Source organism: Oncorhynchus tshawytscha, linkage group LG18 (assembly GCF_018296145.1).
Source record: "Oncorhynchus tshawytscha isolate Ot180627B linkage group LG18, Otsh_v2.0, whole genome shotgun sequence".
In the NCBI taxonomy this organism is placed as follows: domain Eukaryota; kingdom Metazoa; phylum Chordata; class Actinopteri; order Salmoniformes; family Salmonidae; genus Oncorhynchus; species Oncorhynchus tshawytscha.
In genome coordinates, this window is record NC_056446.1 from 24216751 (window position 1) to 24235944 (window position 19194).

The 19194-nt window shown below is 44.3% G+C and overlaps 1 protein-coding gene across 2 annotated transcripts in view; it reads left to right on the forward strand.

Annotated features, from left to right (window-relative positions):
* LOC112217708 (metabotropic glutamate receptor 1-like) overlaps positions 1–19194 on the forward strand; it is a 48663-nt gene that overhangs the window by 17542 nt on the left and 11927 nt on the right. The window contains exons 4-5 of one of the 2 annotated variants that reach the window (XM_024378184.2): positions 17932–18167; positions 18462–18470. In XM_024378184.2, the coding sequence (XP_024233952.1) occupies positions 17932–18167; positions 18462–18470 (245 nt within the window). The remainder of the gene's footprint in view (positions 1–17931; positions 18168–18461; positions 18471–19194) is intronic. The other variant, XM_024378185.2, reaches the window with a different exon arrangement.

The following is a 19194-nucleotide window of genomic DNA, read 5'->3' on the forward strand; positions in this document are numbered from 1 at the left end:
GGGTTTTAGAGGGAGTGTGAAAGACAGGCAGAGATACAGAGAGAGACAGAGATGAAACAAGGTTAGGAGGGCTCATAGTTCAAATCAAATCAAATCAAATTTTATTTGTCACATACACATGGTTAGCAGATGTTAATGCGAGTGTAGCGAAATGCTTGTGCTTCTAGTTCCGACAATGCAGTAGTAACGAGCAAGTAATCTAACTAACAATTCCAAAAAAAACTACTGTCATACACAGTGTAAGGGGATAAAGAATATGTACATAAGGATATATGAATGAGTGATGGTACAGAGCAGCATAGGCAAGATACAGTAGATGATATCGAGTACAGTATATACATATGAGATAAGTATGTAAACCAAGTGGCATAGTTAAAGTGGCTAGTGATACATGTATTACATAAGGATGCAGTCGATGATATAGAGTACAGTATCAACGTATGCATATGAGATGAACAATGTAGGGTAAGTAACATTATATAAGGTAGCATTGTTTAAAGTGGCTAGTGATATATTTACATCATTTCCCATCGATTCCCATGATTAAAGTGGCTGGAGTAGAGTCAGTGTCATTGACAGTGTGTTGGCAGTAGCCACTCAATGTTAGTGGTGGCTGTTTAACAGTCTGATGGCCTTGAGATAGAAGCTGTTTTTCAGTCTCTCGGTCCCAGCTTTGATGCACCTGTACTGACCTCGCCTTCTGGATGGCAGCGGGGTGAACAGGCAGTGGCTCGGGTGGTTGATGTCCTTGATGATCTTTGTGGCCTTCCTGTAGCATCGGGTGGTGTAGGTGTCCTGGAGGGCAGGTAGTTTGCCCCCGGTGATGCGTTGTGCAGACCTCACTACCCTCTGGAGAGCCTTACGGTTGAGGGCGGTGCAGTTGCCATACCAGGCGGTGATACAGCCCGCCAGGATGCTCTCGATTGTGCATCTGTAGAAGTTTGTGAGTGCTTTTGGTGACAAGCCGAATTTCTTCAGCCTCCTGAGGTTGAAGAGGCGCTGCTGCGCCTTCCTCACGATGCTGTCTGTGTGAGTGGACCAATTCAGTTTGTCTGTGATGTGTATGCCGAGGAACTTAAAACTTGCTACCCTCTCCACTACTGTTCCATCGATGTGGATGGGGGGGTTCCCTCTGCTGTTTCCTGAAGTCCACAATCATCTCCTTAGTTTTGTTGACGTTGAGTGTGAGGTTATTTTCCTGACACCACACTCCGAGGGCCCTCACCTCCTCCCTGTAGGCCGTCTCGTCGTTGTTGGTAATCAAGCCTACCACTGTTGTGTCGTCCGCAAACTTGATGATTGAGTTGGAGGCGTGCATGGCCACGCAGTCGTGGGTGAACAGGGAGTACAGGAGAGGGCTCAGAACGCACCCTTGTGGGGCCCCAGTGTTGAGGATCAGCGGGGAGGAGATGTTGTTGCCTACCCTCACCACCTGGGGGCGGCCCGTCAGGAAGTCCAGTACCCAGTTGCACAGGGCGGGGTCGAGACCCAGGGTCTCGAGCTTGATGACGAGCTTGGAGGGTACTATGGTGTTGAATGCCGAGCTGTAGTCGATGAACAGCATTCTCACATAGGTATTCCTCTTGTCCAGATGGGTTAGGGCAGTGTGCAGTGTGGTTGAGATTGCATCGTCTGTGGACCTATTTGGGCGGTAAGCAAATTGGAGTGGGTCAAGGGTGTCAGGTAGGGTGGAGGTGATATGGTCCTTGACTAGTCTCTCAAAGCACTTCATGATGACGGATGTGAGTGCTACGGGCGGTAGTCGTTTAGCTCAGTTACCTTAGCTTTCTTGGGAACAGGAACAATGGTGGCCCTCTTGAAGCATGTGGGAACAGCAGACTGGTATAGGGATTGATTGAATATGTCCGTAAACACACCGGCCAGCTGGTCTGCGCATGCTCTGAGGGCGCGGCTGGGGATGCCGTCTGGGCCTGCAGCCTTGCGAGGGTTAACACGTTTAAATGTCTTACTCACTTCGGCTGCAGTGAAGGAGAGACCGCATGTTTCCGTTGCAGGCCGTGTCAGTGGCACTGTATTGTCCTCAAAGCGGGCAAAAAAGTTATTTAGTCTGCCTGGGAGCAAGACATCCTGGTCCGTGACTGGGCTGGGTTTCTTCCTGTAGTCCGTGATTGACTGTAGACCCTGCCACATACCTCTTGTGTCTGAGCCGTTGAATTGAGATTCTACTTTGTCTCTGTACTGGCGCTTAGCTTGTTTGATAGCCTTGCGGAGGGAATAGCTGCACTGTTTGTATTCAGCCATGTTACCAGACACCTTGCCCTGATTAAAAGCAGTGGTTCGTGCCTTCAGTTTCACACGAATGCTGCCATCAATCCACGGTTTCTGGTTAGGGAATGTTTTAATCGTTGCTATGGGAACGACATCTTCAACGCACGTTCTAATGAACTCGCACACCGTATCAGCGTATTCGTCAATGTTGTTGTCTGACGCAATACGAAACATCTCCCAGTCCACGTGATGGAAGCAGTCTTGGAGTGTGGAGTCAGCTTGGTCGGACCAGCGTTGGACAGACCTCAGCGTGGGAGCTTCTTGTTTTAGTTTCTGTCTGTAGGCAGGGATCAACAAAATGGAGTCGTGGTCAGCTTTTCCGAAAGGGGGCGGGGCAGGGCCTTATATGCGTCGCGGAAGTTAGAGTAACAATGATCCAGGGTCTTTCCACCCCTGGTTGCGCAATCGATATGCTGATAAAATTTAGGGAGTCTTGTTTTCAGATTAGCCTTGTTAAAATCCCCAGCTACAATGAATGCAGCCTCCGGATAAATCGTTTCCAGTTTGCAGAGAGTTAAATAAAGTTCGTTCAGAGCCATCGATGTGTCTGCTTGGGGGGATATATACGGCTGTGATTATAATCGAAGAGAATTCTCTTGGTAGATAATGCGGTCTACATTTGATTGTGAGGAATTCTAAATCAGGTGAACAGAAGGATTTGAGTTCCTGTATGTTTCTTTCATCACACCATGTCACGTTGGCCATAAGACATACGCCCCCGCCCCTCTTCTTACCAGAAAGATGTTTGTTTCTGTCGGCGCGATGCGTGGAGAAACCCGCTGGCTGCACCGCTTCGGATTGCGTCTCTCCAGTGAGCCATGTTTCCGTGAAGCAGAGAACGTTACAGTCTCTGATGTCCCTCTGGAATGCTACCCTTGCTCGGATTTCATCAACCTTGTTGTCAAGAGACTGGACATTGGCAAGAAGAATGCTAGGGAGTGGTGCACGATGTGCCCGTCTCCGGAGTCTGACCAGAAGACCGCTTCGTTTCCCTCTTTTTCTGAGTCGTTTTTTTTTTTTTTGGTCGCTGCATGTGATCCACTCGGTTACACTGGTTGTAAGGCAGAACACAGGATCCGCGTCGCGAAAAACATATTCTTGGTCGTACTGATGGTGAGTTGACGCTGATCTTATATTCAGTAGTTCTTCTCGGCTGTATGTAAAGAAACCTAAGATGACCTGGGGTACTAGTGTAAGAAATAACACGTAAAAAAACAAAAAACTGCATAGTTTCCTAGGAACGCGAAGCGAGGCGGCCATCTCTGTCGGCGCCGGAAGTTTGTGAGTTGAAATAGGGAGTGTGATAGAGGGAGAGTGACTTGAGTGAGACATAGCGAGGACAAGAAATGGAGAGAGAGAGAGACAGAGAGAGTGAGGGGGTAGAGAATCTCTCTCTATGGCTGACAGTAATACATAAAATCACAGTGTGAGAGAGAGAAAGGGCCTGAGAGAAAGAAGGAGAATCAGACAGAGAGAGATACAGACAGGCAGATGGGCAGGTTTAGAGTCTGAGAACTCTTGTTTTACATCTCTGCTGTTGAACACTCGCCTGCTCTTCAGACGAGGGCCAGGTGCACTCTCATACGGGAACACTTTCTTCCTGCAGCCCTAGGCCTGCCCCACAACCCTATCTCCCCAACTCACTCTCCTCTGCTCTTCTATTCTATTCTCAGTCATATGGCTCGTCCTTTGTCTCCGTCTCTCTGTGATGTTGCAGAGGGTAGCTAGCGGGGGAAGGAAGCAGACTGTTGCAGATTGATCGTCTCCATGGTTTCACTACAGCGTGTTGTATCTTTTGCTCTGGACGTTTACGTCAATCTTCTGGGCCCTGTCGAAATCTGTGCATGACAGATCTGTCTGTAGAGATCTCTGGGGATTAAACCAATGCCTCGGTCTGTACTTTCAATCAAAGTGTTTTTCATGACTTCAGCCAGTTTCATGTCAGCATAGATAGATAAATGTATTCAGAAAGAGAATGTGATTGGTAAGCAATTGTATTATGTGTCAAGGCACAGCTAAGCAAAAGTGGAAAGTAGTTAGGTTGGGTGTGACGTTGCATGCCATGTCACTATGGTGAATGGTTCTCATTGTCTGGGAGCTCTTTGTTACAGACTTAATATCCCCTTCTATCTCTCTCTTCTGACTGTCATACACTTATGCAGCACTAGATCACAATAAATGAGCAGTTTTTCATTGATGACATCCGACAGCCCAGAAAATGAGTCTCCCCCCTTTCTTTTTGTCTGAACATTAAAACGTTACTCAGGATCATCTTAGGTAACTCAAACATTGACTTTCTTAAAACATGTTTCGTGGAGTAGTGTTTACATGCAGCCACCCATGGATTTCCCATTAAAAGTGAATCATCCAAGCAGGTATTTTACATGTCTGGTTCCCTACCTTAGATTGTCTGGGTGGTCATTGTGCCTAGCAATAGCATGAGCAAGTGATTCCTTCAAATAAAATGAAGGTTTCCATTGAGCTTAAACAAGAATGAATGCTCCTCCCTCGCTGAATGGATGAAAGTATATTACTTGCGGCATTATTTATTCAATTACATTTTGTTCCCTGGCCGTCAGTAGATAGAAAAATGAATGAATTTGATCCTTCCTGTTGTGTGGTTGGGTTTGTCTAAAGAGATGTATGGTTCAGGATTAGTTCTATCGTTCTTATCACAGCCACGGGTCCCAGGTTCAGACCAGACCTTCGGGGTTTAGGGTTCTGATTAGTGACTTGGCGTTAGATTTGATGTCTGATGGCGTGATGTCTTGGCTGGTGTTGGAGGCATGTGAGAGGAACTGTATATTCGAACCCAGGATGTGCTTGGGTGTGAATACTGAACAGATGTCGCATCACAAGGGGGCACTAACACCTCATGTCAGTGGGACGTCCCGTAGAGGGAATCATAGATCTGGGGAGAAGGGACTATTATCACACGTTGAGCTCTGACCCCGGAGTGAGCTACAGACACTGGTCTACTCTACACAGCCTCCCAGCATAGCGGACTGAGCTGTGGAGAGAAGCACATCTGTGACTCTAGAACCCTTGCGAGCTGTCTCCTCTCACTCATAGTATATCTCTTTCTTGTATGGAATAATATGCCTGACCTTCTTATTGATTTGACTTAATTATCCATGGGGTAAAGTACAGTTCTGTTAGCTCAGCGGTGAATCTGTCTGTTTGATCATGATTGACACACAAAGTAGCGATTAGTGGGGTGAAGAAACACTGCTAAGAGACTCTTTCCCTCAACGGTGTTGGCTGTAAGTCGCATCATATCTACCTTTAGTCATCAACACCAGTGCCTGTTCCATCCATTACCCAACCTCCCCCATTAGAATGACTGTGTGGGGAGCAGAGTCAGTCCCACCCACCTGCTCGCAATTAGTACCATTCATATCCTATATCTCCCCCTCTAATGCTGCCTGCATCAATGCTGTTATTACTACAGACATTTGCATAAGCTGCTTTTCCACTTGTTGTACTCACTCATTTTAGCCCCAGTCTTTTTTTCATTTAGATTTTTGTCTGTTTCCTATTTTGTATGGCAACCATAAATTCCTCACTCTCTTCAATTTTATTTTGCAAAATGGAGATAGGCAGGCAGAGAGACAGACAGGAAGACAGGCACATTAGCAGCCCAGGGACTTTTGTGTCTGGGAGATGGAGGTGAATCAGTATTTTCTGTCTCTCTCTTCTCTCTCTATCTCTCCCCTCTCTCTCTTCTCTCTCTCTGTGAGGCAGTGCCTTTTCCATTTCCTTAACGACTGGGCTCTGGTTTTTCTCCCAGCTTAAATAAATGAAACATTTAAGGAGCCAGAGAGAGGGAGAGAGAGAGAGAGAGAGAGAGTTGTACGACGACATATTTAGCTGTGTCCTGCTTTTCACAGGCTTTTATCTCTCCTCTTCCCTATCTCCATCTCTGAGGAATGAACGAACAGGAAGTAATTCCTGCATATTCATTATTGCACAGCCAGAACAGAATGGAGTGAGCAGATTCATTATCTCCCTAAATTAATGGGCTACTTTCTCATTAGATTAGGACTTGGCTCTGCAATCACTGATAATGGTTCAGATTGAATAAGGACCTATGTAGTCAGGTAATGTAGGGCTACATTATGAACATTTGATGGGGAGACTTCTCACCTTCTTCTGGATTTACTCCTGTACTGGCATCCCTCATCCCCAGTGTTGCTTGGGTAGGCCTAGGACAGCCTAGGACAGCCTGGGCAACCAGCATGGGGTGCATTATAGTGAAGTAGGTCAGTATAGTGGGACAGAGGAGGCTTGCCTGTGATTCCTGCCTTACAGCTTATATTTGTACCCTTTTCTCAGAGAAGGCTGTGAAGTGAAGGGTGCTGTTTTTCTTACAATTTCCTACAATTCTACACATTTTGCCATGACATATGCCATGTTAATATGGTATCTGAGTGAGAATGAGAACAAAATCAATGTGGGCCCCTGAAGCTTAAGGCCCCTGGGCATGTGCCCTGTGTGCCGGTCAGTAATTCAGCCATGATTACTACAGCTGGCGCATGCACGCTGACACGGTCGTCAGTTGTACGGTGTTTCCTTCGAAAACATTGGTGCGTCTGGCTTCGGGGTTAGTGAGCAGTGTGTCAAGACGCAGGGTCGTGTTTCACAGGACGCATGGCTCTCGACCTTCGCCTCTCCCAAGTCCGTACAATGGGACAAGACTGTAACTAACAATTGAATATCACAAAATTGGGGAGATGACGTTGCCAAACGACGTTGCCATGAGCAGCACCACAGATAATGAGTGAGATGCAAGACTTCACTCTCCCACAGTCACACACAGATTGCATGTGTACAGGTTCACTTCACAGTGTGGAAGCCACGGGACCAAAACAGCAGAGAAGTTGAGCCTCACTCTATTTGAAGAAATTACCAAGGTCGGGACCTAGTTGTCCTCATATGTAGCTACGGCCCTAGATAGAGGGAGAGGGAGGGAGGGAGGGAGAGAGAGTGGGAGAGAGAGAGAGAGAGAGAGCGAAAGTGAGGGGGAGGGAGAGAGAGTGGGGGAGAGAGAGAGAGAGAGAGAGAGAGAGAGAGAGAGAGAGAGAGAGAGAGCGAAAGTGAGGGGGAGGGAGAGACAGACAGAAATAAATACATCTCTACTCTTCTCCTTCCTGTGCCATGTTGCTACCCTTTTTACCCATTTTACAAATCTGGGTTTAGAATCTGGGTTTAGAATCTGGGTTTAGATGTAGTTTATTAGGGCATGTTGTGGGGGCGTTGGCTAGTGGAGTGATATTAGATTCAGTTTATTTGGGCATGTTGTGGGGGTGTTGGCTAGTGGAGTGATATTAGATTCAGTTTATTTGGGCACGTTGTGGGGGCGTTGGCTAGTCGAGTGATACTAGAGTCAATTTATTATGGCATGTTGTGGAGGCATTGGCTCGTCTAGTTATATTAGATTCAGTTTATTAGGCCACGTTGTGGAGGCGTTGGCTAGTCGAGTGATATGAGATTCAGTTGATTAGGGAGGCATTGGCTAGTCGAGTGTTACCAGATTCAGTTGATTAGGGAGGCATTGGCTAGTCGAGTGACACTAGATTCAGTTGATTAGGGAGGCATTGGCTAGTCGAGTGACACTAGATTCAGTTTATTAGGGCATGTTCTGGGGCATTGGCTTGTCGGGTGATACTAGATTCAGTTTATTAGGGCATGTTCTGGGGCGTTGGCTTGTCGGGTGATACTAGATTCAGTTGATTAGGGCATGTTCTGGGGCGTTGGATTGTCGGGTGATACTAGATTCAGTTTATTAGGGCATGTTCTGGGGCGTTGGCTTGTCGGGTGATACTAGATTCAGGGTATTAGGGCATGTTCTGGGGCGTTGGATTGTCGGGTGACACTAGATTCAGTTTATTAGGGCAAGTTCTGGGGCGTTGGATTGTCGGGTGATACTAGATTCAGTTGATTAGGGCATGTTCTGGGGCGTTGGCTTGTCGGGTGACACTAGATTCAGTTGATTAGGGCATGTTCTGGGGCATTGGCTTGTCAGGTGATACTAGATTCAGTTGATTAGGGCATGTTCTGGGGCGTTGGCTTGTCGGGTGATACTAGATTCAGTTTATTAGGGCATGTTCTGGGGCGTTGGCTTGTCGGGTGATACTAGATTCAGTTGATTAGGGCATGTTCTGGGGCGTTGGCTTGTCAGGTGATACTAGATTCAGTTTATTAGGGCATGTTCTGGGGCGTTGGATTGTCGGGTGATACTAGATTCAGTTGATTAGGGCATGTTCTGGGGCGTTGGCTTGTCGGGTGATACTAGATTCAGTTGATTAGGGCATGTTCTGGGGCGTTGGATTGTCGGGTGATACTAGATTCAGTTGATTAGGGCATGTTCTGGGGCATTGGCTTGTCAGGTGATACTAGATTCAGTTTATTAGGGCATGTTCTGGGGCGTTGGCTTGTCAGGTGATACTAGATTCAGGGTATTAGGGCATGTTCTGGGGCGTTGGCTTGTCAGGTGATACTAGATTCAGTTGATTAGGGCATGTTCTGGGGCGTTGGCTTGTCGGTGATACTAGATTCAGTTGATTAGGGCATGTTCTGGGGCGTTGGCTTGTCGGGTGATACTAGATTCAGTTTATTAGGGCATGTTCTGGGGCGTTGGATTGTCGGGTGATACTAGATTCAGTTGATTAGGGCATGTTCTGGGGCATTGGCTTGTCAGGTGATACTAGATTCAGTTTATTAGGGCATGTTCTGGGGCGTTGGCTTGTCGGGTGATACTAGATTCAGTTTATTAGGGCATGTTCTGGGGCGTTGGCTTGTCAGGTGATACTAGATTCAGTTGATTAGGGCATGTTCTGGGGCGTTGGCTTGTCAGGTGATACTAGATTCAGTTGATTAGGGCATGTTCTGGGGCGTTGGATTGTCGGGTGATACTAGATTCAGTTGATTAGGGCATGTTCTGGGGCGTTGGCTTGTCGGTGATACTAGATTCAGTTGATTAGGGCATGTTCTGGGGCGTTGGCTTGTCAGGTGATACTAGATTCAGGGTATTAGGGCATGTTCTGGGGCGTTGGCTTGTCGGGTGATACTAGATTCAGGGTATTAGGGCATGTTCTGGGGCATTGGCTTGTCGGGTGATACTGCACAGACATGTACACTACAGTATGTCCCTTTTCTCTTATAACTGGGATTTGTGATTTTATAGAGAAAGTCCATTTTCCTCCCCGATGTTAGCATGTTGCTAACGTTACAATCACCATGGAGATTTGGTTTTGTTTGATGAGAGGCTAGGAGGCTTGGCTGATTGTCCCTGAGTCTAGACCTGTCAGTCAGTCAAACAATAGCCTCTAAGGAAAATAGCTCAATACTCTGAAAGTCCACAGTTTTAATTCTAGCATATATCATATAAAATGTCACAGAGAAGGCAACGATAGGTCTGCAGCTTTTACTCAATAGTAGTTCCAAAGTATTTTACAATTGACTTATGCATCTAAGTTGCATCTCTTTATGTTTCACTGAACAAGAGGTTTTACAACATGAATTAGAATATTCCTAACGTATCACAGACTTTAATTTAAAGCAGAAAAACATTGTCACGGATGCCTTGTTCTTTTTTTCTAGTATGAAGGACTAGTATGAAATGATCAGAAGAGCATGCCTGGGTTGGCATCTGGATGTCATTGTGACAGAACACGCTGAGGTTGAAACAATGTCCCTGTTATGATGGCCCCCTTGCTTATTTTCTGTTTTTATAGTTTGCACACATACACAAGTAAGCAATTACACACAGTTACACACAGTTACACACACACACACACACACACACACACACACACACACACACACACACACACACACACACACACACACACACACACACACACACACACAGTCTAACTGTAAAATGTTCTCTCCCTATGTGGGAAATGTGTAGAGTTGCAGAGAATTAGCTTTAAAATAGCAAAATGTTGTCTCTTCGGCCAAGAACACAGACTCTTACATTTGTGGTGGGAGCCGCGCCATTGGCCATGCGCGCTGTCTGCTTGTGTCAAATGGGTCAAAACAAGGGAATGCATAATGAATCTCTTACTTGAACTTTTTTTGGAAACTCTTGTACAATCAATTCTTTCCCTCAGGAGACAGTGCATGTGATTAAGATTCTACCCCGCCAATTAATTCATGGCTTCATAAATATACAAATGTGTTAGCTATCCAACTGGAACTAGATCATCTGAAATAGTCAGGGGATTCGTTCGTTTGTTCTCTCTCCTGGCACTCGGCTGAAAGCTCTGTTGTGTTTTAGACATGAATTATCTAACTGTTGGTTCAGCAGCTCCTCCACAGCAATGTCTCACAACACTGAGGATCAGTCAATCATCTAGCCAGTGTTCACACACTGATCTCTAATTGACCACTTGATGCATGTGGTAATTTGGACTTGAATATATTTCTGTAAGAATAAAAGGAAGGGTGCTGCCTCCAGTGATTCAAATAGCTGTGATGTGGTGCGACTAATATTAGTAGCAGTGGTAGGTGTTGAACAGTCTTAGTCTAACTGTGGTTAGGTCTGTGTTTTCATGATGAGATACAGTGCATTCAGTATTCAGACCCATTAACTTTTTCCACATTTTGTTACGTTACAGCCTTATTCTAAAATTGATTAAATGATTGCTTTTCGTCATCAATCTACACACAATACCTCATAATGACAAAGTGAAAACAGGTTTTTAGAAAAAACTGAAATACCTTATGTAAATAAGTATTCAGGCCCTTTGCTATGAGACTTGAAATTGGCTCAGGTGCATCCTGTTTCCATTGATCATCCTTGAGATGTTTCTACAACTTGATTGGAGTCCACCTGTGGTAAATTCAATTGATTGGACATGATTTGGAAAGGCACACACCTGTCTATATGAGGTCCCACAGTTGGCAGTGCATGTCAGAGCAAAAACAAAGCCAAGAGGTTGAAGGAATTGTCCGTAGCGCTCCGAGACAGGATTGTGTCGAAGAACTGATCTTGGGAAGGGTACCAAAATATTTCTGCAGCATTAAAGGTGAAATTCGATGAAAATCTGCTCCATAGCGTTCAGGACATCAGACTGGGGCGAAGGTTCACCTTCCAACAGGACAACAACCCTAAACACACAGCCAAGACAATGCAGGAATAGCTTCTGGACAAGTCTATGAATATCCTTGAGTGGCTCAGCCAGAGCCCAGACTTGAACCCGATCTAACATCTCTGGAGAGACCTGAAAATAACTATGCAGCGATGCTCCCATCCAACCTGACAGAGCTTGAGAGGATCTGCAGAGAAGAACGGGAGAAACTCCCCAAATACAGATGTACCAAGCTTGTAGCAGAAACTACTCAAATACAGGTGTCAACAAGCTTCTACCGTCATACCCAAGAAAACTTGAGGCTGTAATTGCTGCCAAAGGTGCTTCAACAAAGTACTGAGTAAAGGGTCTGAATATTTAAGTTTTTAAAATTTGCAATCAATTTGCAAACGTTTCTAAAAACCTGTTTCTGCTTTGTCGTTATGGGGTATTATGTGTCGATTGATGATACAGTTGAAGTCGGAAGTTTACATACACCTAAGCCAAATACATTTAAACTCAGTTTTTCACAATTCCTGACATTTAATCTGAGTAAAAAATTCCATGTTTTAGGTCAGCTAGGATCACCACTTTATTTTAAGAATGTGAAATGTCACAATATTTCGCAACATAGCATCCTTCCGTCACGCCCTGACCTTAGTTATCTTTGTTTTCTTTATTATTTTTGTTAGGTCAGGGTGTGACGAGGGTGGTTTGTTTAGTTTTTGTATTGTCTAGGGTTTTTTGTATTGTCTAGGGTTTTTTGTATGTCTAGGGTTTTTTGTATGTCTAGGGGTTTACATGTCTATAGTTGCCTAGATTGGTTCTCAGAGGCAGCTGTTTATCATTGTCTCTGATTGGGGACCATATTTAGGTAGCCATATTCCTTGGGTATTTTGTGGGTTGTTATTCTGTTTCGTTGCCTGTTCTGCACTAGCCAAATTAGCTTCACGGTCCGTTTTGTATAGTTTGTTCAGTGTTCATTCTGTCATTAAATAAGTGTGTACGCTTACGACGCTGCGCCTCGGTCTCCTCCACATGACGACTGTGACACCTTCACTCATGCTGCCAAACATACCCTAGTAAAACTGATCATCCTACCGATCCTCGATTTTGGCGATGTCATTTACAATATAGCCTCCAACACTCAACAAATTGGATGCAGTCTATCACAGTGCCATCCGTTTTGTCACCAAAGCCCCATATACTACCCACCACTTCAACCTGTACGCTCTCGTTGGCTGGCCCTCGCTTCATACTCATCGCCAAACCCACTGGCTCCAGGTCATCTACAGGTCTCTGCTAGGTAAAGCCGTGCCTTATCACAGCTCACTGGTCACCATAGCAGCACCCAGCTGTAGCAAGCGCTCCAGCAGGTATATCTCGCTGGTCACCCCCAAAGCCAATTCTTCCTTTGGCCGCCTCTCCTTCCAGTTCTCTGCTGCCAATGACTGGAACAAACTGCAAAAATTACTAAAGCTGGAGACTCCTACCTCCCTCACTAGCTTTAAGCACTAGCTGTCAGAGCAGCTCACAGATCACTGCACCTGTACATAGCCCATCTGTAAATAGCCCATCCAATCTACCTCATCCCCATACTGTATTTATTTATTTATCTTGCTCCTTTGCACCCCAGTATCTCTACTTGCACATTCATCATCTGCACATGCTACCATTACAGTGTTTAATTGCTATATTGTAATTACTTCGCCACCATGGCCTATTTATTGCCTTCTCTTATCCTACCTCATTTGCACAAGCTGTATATAGACGTTTCTACTGTGTGATTGATTGTATATTTGTTTATTCCATGTGTAACTCTGTATGTCGAACTGCTTTGCTTTATCTTGGCCAGGTCGCAGTTGCAAATGAGAATTTGTTCTCAACTAGCCTACCTGGTTAAATAAAGGTGAAATAAAATAAAAGCTTTTATTTCTTTCATCACATTCCCAGTGGGTCAGAAGTTTACATTCGCTCAATTAGTATTTGGGATCATTGCCTTTAAATTGTTTAACTTGTGTCAAACGTTTCAGGTAGCCTTCCACAGGCTTCCCACAATAAGTTGGGTCATTTTGGCCCATTCCTCCTGACAGAGCTGGTGTAACCGAGTCAGGTTTATAGGCCTCCTTGCTCGCACACACTTTTTCAGTTCTGCCCACAAATTTTCCATAGGATTGAGGTCAGGGCTTTGTGAAGGCCACTCCAATACCTTGACTTGGTTGTCCTTAAGCCATTTTGCCACAACTTTGAAAGTATGCTTGTGGTCATTGTCTATTTGGAAGACCCATTTGCGACGAAGCTTTAACTTCCTGACTGTCTTGAGATGTTGCTTCAATATATAGACATAATTTTCCTCCCTCATGATGCCACCTATTTTGTGAAGTGTACCAGTCCCTCCTGCAGCAAGCACCCCCACAACATGATGCTGCCACCCCCGTGCTTTACGATTGGGATGGTGTTCTTCAGCTTGCAAGCCTCCCCCTTTTTCCTCCAAACATAACAATGGTCATTATGGCCAAACAGTTCTATTTTAGTTTCATCAGACCAGAGGATATTTATCCAAAAAGTACGATTTTTGTACCCATGTGAAGTTGCAAACCGTAGTTTAGCTTTTTTTATTGCGGTTTTGGAGCAGTGGCTTCTTCCTTGCTGAGCGGCCTTTCAGGTTATGTCGATATAGGACTCATTTTACTGTGGATATAGATACTTTTGTACCTGTTTCCTCCAGCATCTTCACAAGGTCCTTTGCTGTTGTTCTGTGATTGATTTGCACATTTTGCACAAAAGTACGTTCATCTCCAGGAGACAGAATGCGTCTCCTTCCTGAGCGGAATGACCGATGCGTGGTCACATGGTGATTATACTTGCGTACTATTGTTTGTACAGATGAACGTGGTAACTTCAGGCGTTTGGAAATTGCTCCCAAGTATGAACCAGACTTGTGGAGGCTTACCATTTGTTTTCTGAGGTCTTGGCTGATGTTATTTTTATTTTCCCATGATGTCAAGCAAAGAGGCACTGAGTTTGAAGGTAGGCCTTGAAATACATCCACAGGTACACTTCTAATTGACTCAAATGATGTCTGTTAGCCTATCAGAAGCATCTAAAGCCATGACATTATTTTCTGGAATTTTTCCAAGCTGTTTAAAGTCATAGTCAACTTAGTGTATGTAAACTTCTGACCCACCTGTAATTGTGATACAGTGAATTATAAGTGAAACAATCTGTGTAAACAATTGTTGGAAAAATTACTTGTAGATAAAAAAACGAGCTGGCGCACACCCAGAATAAGGAGTAGGAAGGCACAGTGATGCCGAAGCGTTGGTAAATACCCATTAAATTGCTGGGAGATTATACATGGAGTGTGCGACATTCTTTATTTTGATAGTTTATAGGAAAAATTACTTGTGTCATGCACAAAGTAGATGTCCTAACCGACTTGCCAAAACAATAGTTTGTTAACAAGAAATTTGTGGAGTGGTTGAAAAACGAGTTTTAATGACTCCAACCTAAGTGTATGTAAACTTCCGACTTGAACTGTATTTTAGTTTTTAATCCATTTTAGAATAAGGCTGTAATGTAACAAAATGTGAAATAAGTCAAGGGGTCTGAATACTTTTTGAATACACTATTTAAAGGTATGTACCGCAGGGTACAGCGACAGCATGAAGACAGTGTAATTTTGTCTTTATTGAAACTCTGATGTGAATGTATGTCTACCTTGGCAACAGTTCATGAATCATTTATGGGGGCGTTAAATAAATGCTCCACACACGCAGTCTATTTCCCAAGCGCACACACACACACACACACACACACACACACACACACACACACACACACACACACACACACACACACACACAAGTCTATTTCCCTAACCCAATCTGTCTTTGCCATAGCCTGCTGTTGCACTACTCCACTTCTCTGTGTGGACACATATTGGAGGTCCCTGTATAACACTGTATCAAATATAGCACTGCAAATGCAGTTAGCTAACTACGTATGCCCTGAGCATGGACTGGTGATGGGAAGGGAGGGAGGGGTTTGAGGGTGGGGTAGTAGGCACAGTGCACAGTAATGATGGTTGTTTTGATTGTGAATATCTGATGGGAGGAAGAGTGACGGTGGTTTGGGATACGCATGGAAATGCACATAGAGCCTCAGAGGCAAAAGTAACTGTGACTAATCAATTTCATGTGTTTCTGGCCTGAACTCAATTAAGAGAGGGGAAGATAGGATTCTGTTGGCCAACCTTTCTAAAAAATAGAACAAAAACACCCAGAATTCAGAAGCGAGTCAGTGGAGGATGATTAGGTGTTAACAATATTGGAGTGGCGAACATAAGTGAGCTCGAAAACGGGGGGAGACATTTCCCTGTGCCTCTATCAGTGCTAAAAACGGTAACACTACGAAATATTCGAGCAGCCAACTATATCACTCCTTATGCTTCGTTTCTCGTGGATATAGACCCTTAAAATGGTTGGACATCCACATACACTCCTCTCATACAGACTCCTCACACACACACACACACATAGACACTGAGTATACCAAACATTAGGAACACCTTCTTAATATTGGGTTGCACCCCCTTTTGCTCTCAGAACAGCCTCAATTCGTCAGAGCATGGACAATGTGTCAAAAGCGTTCCACAGGGATGCTGGTCCATGTTGACCTCAATGCTTTCCACAGTTGTGTCAGGTTGGCTGGATGTCCTTTGGGTGGTGGACCATTCTTGATTCACACGGGAAACTGTTGAGCGTGAGAAACCCAGCAGCGTTGCAGTTCTTGACACAAGCTGGTGCACTTCGCACCTACTACCATACCCCGTTCAAAGACACTTACATATTTTGTCTTGCCCATTCACCCTCCGAATGGCACACACACACAATACATGTCTGAATTGTCTCAAGGTTTAAAAATCCTTCTTTAACCTGTCTCCTCGCCTTCATCACACTGATTGAAGTGGATTTAGCAAGTTACACCCATAAGAGATCATATCTTTCACCTGGATTCACCTGGTCAGTCCATGTCATGGAAAGAGCAGGTGTTCTTAATGTTTTGTACACAGTGTTTGCTCTTGTCAGGGGTAATTGGCTACTGGCTGACTCACTCTCTAATTGGAGGATAGCTGTCAACAGTACAGGTATTCAAGGATGCTGCAGCCAGCAGCATAGAGAAAATAAGAGCCAATGAGTCTAGCTACATTACAGATGGAGAGAGAGTATAGCCACCGCCCACAAACACAGACAGCCACACCAAAACAAACACGCCAGAGAAGAGAAGAGCACAGCTTAGAGGAGCACTGTATATCTAGTCATTTATTTTCTTCGTCTGTCTCAGGCTTCAGATGCTTGTCTAAATGAGCTTCATTTAATGGGGAATCTAACACAGAGGGAAAGAAAACAAACAAAGAGGCAAATTGGGGGACCCTAGTAGACAGTGTCAGTCAGTGCCATTTAAGATGGAGGATGAGTACATTTTTAATGGGCATGGCCTTGTTTCTATTACAGCGTGTTGGATGACTGTCATTCATATTCCATTCACCCAGTTAAATGTAGGATAGGTTTAGGCTACTACATGATACGCAAATTTTCCCTGTAGCCATCATGAGGTTGCTACAACCTAGCCTATGACTGAACATTTACAACGTAGGTGCACAGGTCGAGAGAATTTTGAGTAATCAATGTGACAGTGAAACATTCAATACCTCCTTTCACACACTTGCCTGCACCTAACTGGTCTAGGGTGCAATCATTAGTCCAACAGCTGCAAACAAAAGTGTCTATTGGACAAATTCAGGTGTGTTTATCCCTGTTTCGTTCCGTTAGAGAAACATTTTTCAACAAAATAGGCACAATGAATACACCCCTGATCACACACCCACAAAGTTAACTTTCATAGCAACCACATACAAACAGCTCGTTGTATACAGTACCTTCAAGAAGTACTCAGACCCCTTGTCCCCCCCCCAAAAAAAATTACATTACATCCTTATTCTAAAATGGATTAAAAAAATAAACATCTCCTCAGCATTCTACACACAATACCCCAAAATGACAAAGCAAAACAGTATTTTTGAAATGTTTGCAAATGCCCCTGCCGGTTCATTGGGAGTTTACCCCCAGCCAGCTTGCCCGGCTCCCATGTCTCGGCCGGCTCGCCCAGGTGGGAGGCCGGGTGGCGGGGGTAGTGTCACGCCTGCTCCCGCTCTTCCTTCCTCTGGCGCTCGAGGGCGCCAGACTCCCCAAAATTATGCACTATAATTACTGACATAATTCTTTAGTAAATTATTGAATTGGTTTTCTTTTGGGCTGAAAGCTTTTTTCTTCAAAATGAACTTGCTCTTCCCTCTCCAAAATATTGAACTGACTGTGCATCAGGGCCCTGATTGAACTATTAAATTAAACATTAATTATACTGTAGTATAAATAGCCTTTCTTGATAATTGATTAGTTAACCATGCACGATTTAAGTGAAATGGGGTTTTACCAATAAGTGCCCAATCAGCGGCATTTTCATTGTTTTACAAAAGTCTCTCTCTCCCCCCCTCTCTCTCCAGTGATGGATGGGCAGATCGTGATGAGGTGGTAGAGGGGTATGAACAGGAAGCTGAAGGTGGTATCACGATGAAGCTGCAGTCAGAGGAAGTGAAGTCATTTGATGACTACTTCCTGAAGCTGCGTTTGGACACCAACTCACGGAACCCGTGGTTCCCAGAGTTCTGGCAGTACCGTTTCCAGTGCCGGCTGGCCGGACATCCACAGGAAATGAAGAAATACAAGAAAGTCTGCTCCGGTGAGAATCACTAATAAACTACATTACCCAGAGTCATGAGGAATTAGCAGGGTTTACGTTGGGAGGAGGAAGGAAATACATCTTAAAATCAACGAAAGCAATCAGAAGAAAATGATCTAAAATCATCACAAAAAAGGAGGTTATATATTGACTGCAATTTCAATACATGATGAGTTAGGCCGGGATAACATGAATAGTTCATCTTAATGTTTTGCAATGGCAATTGTATGATAATGATATTGATGTCTCCCTTTTTCCCCCTTTCCAAATACTCTCTCTGCTTTCGAACAAAAGGTGATCTAGGTAAACTGAGTTGTTGCCCCACCAAAATCACTAACACATTTTTTTATGGATATTATTCACAACAAATCACAATTAACATACCGATTAGATTTATCACCTGAAACAATGCTCAATAAGCATGCTTTCAAACATTTTGTTAGAAAAGCTTTTCCAAGTATCGATGCTGTTGTGATTATATTCACCTCAACCTCTTTGAAGACTTATTAAACCAATATGGGTTGATCTATGATAGTTTGCTGTATCTCATGTTATGTTCTCTTCCTAAAGATCTCCAAGGTGGTAAGTGTATATTTCAGGATTAAGAAGATGATGACTTTTCCCGCACTTGCATCGTACTATATAAGCACATCACTTCACTTCGGCAAGACTTGTAGAGTTTGACTGGTGCCATCTCTGAGGATCATGTTGGACCCTTGTTCTACCTCTAGACCAGTGAAATAAATAGAAGCTTCAAATTGGCTGCTGTGTTCGGAGAAAGCCTGGGGTAGGGTCAAATCAGTCAAACTCTACTGTACAAGCTTTTGGGATGTTTTTTTGAAAGTACTGCAATGTGAAGGGGGCACAAGGAAGAATGAGTCACTGAAACACACTGTTCACGACCCCTTTCAGTAGAACACTAGAGTATGAGAGCGATGTGTATATAGAATACCCCAATGCTGCCTATCTGCATGATCACCACAGACAAAATACGGCCATTTTGTAAATGAATTAAGAAACAATAGGA